This window comes from Triticum dicoccoides, chromosome 7B (genome assembly GCF_002162155.2).
Source record: "Triticum dicoccoides isolate Atlit2015 ecotype Zavitan chromosome 7B, WEW_v2.0, whole genome shotgun sequence".
In the NCBI taxonomy this organism is placed as follows: Eukaryota; Viridiplantae; Streptophyta; class Magnoliopsida; order Poales; family Poaceae; genus Triticum; species Triticum dicoccoides.
The window spans coordinates 719,010,930-719,015,431 of record NC_041393.1 but is presented as its reverse complement, the minus strand read 5'-3'; the positions used below and the strand labels follow the sequence as shown (position 1 = coordinate 719,015,431).

At 53.4% G+C, this 4,502-nt stretch overlaps 1 protein-coding gene across 1 annotated transcript; it reads right to left on the bottom strand.

Moving 5' to 3' along the window:
* Positions 1–1,849: 1,849 nt before the first annotated feature.
* Positions 1,850–4,204, bottom strand: LOC119339517. The gene is made up of 5 exons (XM_037611544.1): positions 3,514–4,204; positions 3,256–3,473; positions 2,951–3,148; positions 2,594–2,873; positions 1,850–1,945 (listed from the first exon to the last, which is right to left on the bottom strand). Exons 1-5 carry the CDS (start codon positions 4,202–4,204, stop codon positions 1,908–1,910), a joined length of 1,425 nt encoding a protein of 474 aa, XP_037467441.1. The 3' UTR covers positions 1,850–1,907.
* Positions 4,205–4,502: the final 298 nt, after the last annotated feature.

Here is a 4,502-nt window from a genome sequence, read left to right as displayed (position 1 = left end):
ACGCCCGCCGCCTCGCCTGCCGCGACGCCCGCCGCCTCGCCAGCCGCGACGCCAGCCGCCTCGCCAGTGGCTCCGGTGGCTCCGTCCGGCCCCGTCACCCGCGCTCGCGCCGGCATTCATTGTCCGAGTCTCCGGTACTCGCGTGATGAGTACGTCCTCGCCGCCTCCGCCGTGGAGTCGTCGCCCATTCCCGCGTCCGCTCGCGCCGCCCTCCGTGATCCTCACTGGCTTGCGGCGATGCAGGAAGAGTTCAACACTCTTCAACAGAATCGCACCTGGACCCTGGTTCCCCGGCCTCCTCACGCCAACGTCATCGCCGGCAAGTGGGTCTTTCGCCATAAGACTCGCTCAGACGGTACACTTGAGCGCTACAAGGCTCGCTGGGTGGTCCGCGGTTTCCGCCAGCGTGCTGGAGTTGACTTAACAGAGACGTTTGCCCCGGTTGTCAAACCGGGCACGATCCGCACCGTCCTCCGGCTCGCCGTCTCCCGCGGCTGGCCTGTTCACCAGATGGATGTCTCCAACGCCTTTCTCCACGACCATCTTGAGGAGCAGGTGTTTTGTGAGCAACCCACTGGCTTCGTCGACGCTTCACTTCCCGGCCATGTGTGCCTGCTGTCTCGCTCTCTTTACGGGCTAAAGCAGGCACCCCGAGCCTGGTACCAGCGGATCGCCGGGTTTCTTCAGACACTGGGCTTCAGCGTCACTCGCTCGGATGCCTCACTATTTGTATATCGCCACGGTGACACGACTGCCTATTTGCTGCTTTACGTCGACGACATCATCCTGACAGCCTCCTTTGCAGCCGTTCTTCAGCAGATTACTCTACGGCTGCGTGACGAGTTTGCTATCAAGGACCTGGGTGCTTTACATTATTTCCTTGGCATTGAGGTCGTTCGGCGTCCGGACGGTTTCTTTCTTCATCAGCAGAAGTATGCACATGAGCTTCTTGAGCGTGCTGGCATGCTCAACTGCCATCCTGTTGCTACTCCTGTCGACACGAAGGCCAAGGTCTCTGCTCTTGAGGGTTCGCCTGCATCAGATGCTCCTTTCTACCGGTCTATTGTCGGCGCTCTACAATACTTGACTCTCACCAGACCGGATCTTCAGTATGCTGTACAGCAGGTGTGTCTCCACATGCACGCCCCTCGTGACTCTCATTGGACTCTCGTGAAGCGGATCCTTCGCTACATCCGCGGCACGATGTCCCTCGGGTTGACACTTACGGCGTCCACTTCTCTGGAGATGGTGGCTTACTCCGATGCAGACTGGGCCGGCTGCCCCGATACTCGTCGGTCCACCTCTGGCTACTGCGTCTACCTCGGTCCTTCCCTCGTATCGTGGTCGTCCAAGCGACAACCCACGGTTTCGCGCTCTAGCGCGGAGGCTGAGTACCGAGCTGTGGTCAACGCTATCGCCGAGTGCACCTGGCTTCGACAGTTACTTCAGGAGCTACATCACGATGTCTCACAGGCTACGGTTGTCTACTGTGACAATGTCTCTGCGGTGTACCTCTCCGCCAACCCCGTTCATCATCGCCGGACTAAACACATCGAGCTGGACATTCACTTTGTGCGCGAGCAGGTGGCTCTTGGACGCATGCGGGTTCTCCATGTGCCGACCGCTCAGCAGTTCGCCGATGTGATGACGAAGGGACTGCCGACTTCTACCTTTGCGGAGTTCCGTTCCAGTCTCTGCGTCACTGGCGCCGCTTCGACTGCGGGGGGGTGTTGAGTATATTGTGTACGTGTATATGTGTGTGTAGGGCCCACCTCCTGTTTCCTTATATAGTTGAGGTTGTGGCCCACCTCTGTACTTATATATACATGCCTGGTGCACCGATCAATACATCGAGATTGCACAGCCCATAACTTGTCCTTCTACAGATACAGAGGTAACCATGGAAATCATTCCAAGGGGCAATTTTGCCAGCCGAGCATTAATCCTGCAGACAAGGCAAATTGAAATAAGATCTGGTTAGGATTGTAATGTGCTTCCAACGTAGAGTCATTGTGTGAGTAAATTGGCTGCCGCTGGTAGACAACAAAATACATAGTAAAAGCAGAAAAATATATATATATATACCAAAGTGCTCCTGGAACAGAATTGAAACTAGACACTACATTTATGGACAGTGAAATTCAGATGGGACAACCAACTCTATGTAACCTAGAAACTATCTTTTTGCTACCGAATACAGATGCAACATCGATACAGAAGATTGCATAAAACGGGCTACTAAGGAAGGTAGTCTGCATAAAAACATTCAAACCGTTTATTGCCCACTACACCAATAAGCTTCTGCTCCCTCCGTAACAAAATGTAAGAGGTTTTTTATGCCCTATGCACAACCAAAAAATATCTTATATTTTGGCACAGAGGGAGTATTTGATAAAGATATGAGGGTTTGCCCACACAAATATGTATCAGATAATAGGCCTATCCATGCCACATTTGAAACACATTAGAGATTTTGCACGACATGAAAAAACTAACGGCTCGACTTTAGGTTTCGACCAAACTTACAAGGATAAGTAGTTATGTCCTTGTTGCATCTAGAGGCATGCTAATCAGGAATGCAAAACATACTCACCGGAGCTAAGATAAACATAGACTTCAACAGAAGAACAAGCCTTGAAGATGTTGTATACTTCTGTGCATCCATAGTTACTTGATGAGGCCTCGTCTGACAGCTTCACAATCATTCTTTTAAGCATTGGCGCACATTTAAATATCAGCTTCAAGAACTCATGTTCATGATCATCTCCTCCGAAGCCATTGATCTCCACTTCTTCGAGAGCAGTCAAGGATATGGTGTTTGATCTCCAGCCCTCGGGTTCACAAGGACAATCAAATGGGCATTCTTCATTCACCTAAAGGTAAAAAATTATATGTGAACTATTTACTAGAGAATGTAATATTGGGGGAGAGAAACAGAGTGGAAAATTACCATTGTTTTCTCTAGGGCGATCCTGAGCCTCCGCGTAGCACGACGAATTCGATTCATCCCTAGGAGATGAAAGACGAGTGCTCCAAAACCATGTCCGTTTGTTGCGAGACGTAGCTCCAAAACAGAAAACTTGACAATCATATGCTTCTCTATCTCCTCAGTAAAGGCGTCCATTTTACCGTGAAAAAAAGACAGTCTCTGAAAAAACAATTTGGCAGTATCAATGTGCGGAAAATTCATAGTTGGAGAATGCAGAAAATTCATAGTTTGAGAATGCAGAAAATTGAGCAGGAGAAGGGACGAACGGCGTAAGCATCGATGTGCAGCGAACAGAGCTGTCCTTGTCCCTCTGCCGTCATTAGTGTCACCTGCTGGAGTCGCCAAAGATCAAACATAACATGCACCCTGAAGTAGCAGTTCCACCAAACCATCTCCACCATGGGTGCCAAGACGGAAATGTCATCCGGAGTGGAAAAGGATATGATTAATTGCTTAAGCGCGGGGGTTTCGATGTCGATAGTTTATCAGAGAAGCTCCTGCAGCGACGACGATTTGACCGTCATGGCCCTCCTGCTCGCCATGGCCCTCCAGGAGAAGCTCCTGCAGCGACGACGATTTGACCGTCAGGTCGCCCTTATTGAAAGAAACCCTGGCGAGGCAGAGCTTGCGCAGGCGCGGGCAGCAGGAGAGCAAGCGGCCAATGCCAACGGTGCAGTAGGAGAGGGACAGCGCCTCGAGTGCGGTGAACTCGGCGCCGGCTGGCACCCGGAGGAAGACGGAGCGAAGGTCCAGAACGATGGAGGTGGCGCGGTGGAAGAGGGGCAGGTTGACGACGAGGGAGCCGGCGACTAACTCCGAGGGGAGCTCAAAGACGAACTTCTCCGGCTCGAGCAGCGCCGCGGCGCGGAGCAGCGACTTGACGCTGGCCTCGTCGGCCCGCTGCTCCTTGGGGACGCACTTGGGGACGCGGATGTGGAGGAGGCAAACAACGGGCGGGGGACGAGGGAGGCGGCCCAGCACCGCTTCGAGCGAGCGGAGCGGGACGTCGCGGAAGACGATCTGGCGGAGGCGGGGCCAGAGGCTACGCCACCGGCGGGAGAGGAGGCCGGTGCGCGCGGCGGCGCTGGCGCAGGGGAGGCGGGCGAGGATGAGGAGGAGCAGGTCTTCGGGGAGCGCGCTGATGAGATCCGGTCCGCCTCCTCCAAGTGCTAGCAGCCGGGCGGAACGCCGGCGAACCCCACAACGCCGCTGCATCTCTCGTAGCTCTCGTCTCGAAAAACCCCAACTTTCCCCTCCAACCAAATTACTAGCTGCCAATGGAGTAACCACGGGTAGGCAGTGAGCCAACGACTACTGTCCTACTTTTATTTACTGAGGAAGGGGTTAAGTGGGGAAGTTGTCGACCGGTGCGCGAGGGGACGCATGCATTGCTGCCATTACTGCGAGCTCTCAGAAATGACAACAACGCCGCCTCGTTTCACAACCGAACTTAATTGGAAGTTCATATTTTTTGACTGTAAGCAAACTTGTCAGTTGTGACCTTTACCTTTTA

What these genes read in the sequence shown, in the direction of transcription:
- LOC119339517 (XM_037611544.1), bottom strand. Translation starts at nt 4,204, where the DNA reads ATGCAGCGGCGTTGTGGGGTTCGCCGGCGTTCCGCCCGGCTGCTAGCA. An exon ending in CCATGGCGAGCAGGAGGGCC is followed by an intron (nt 3,474 to 3,513) that starts ATGACGGTCAAA and finishes AGCTTCTCTGAT; the next exon opens with AAACTATCGACATCGAAACC. An exon ending in CTATGTTTATCTTAGCTCCG is followed by an intron (nt 1,946 to 2,593) that starts GTGAGTATGTTT and finishes CCTTGTCTGCAG; the next exon opens with GATTAATGCTCGGCTGGCAA.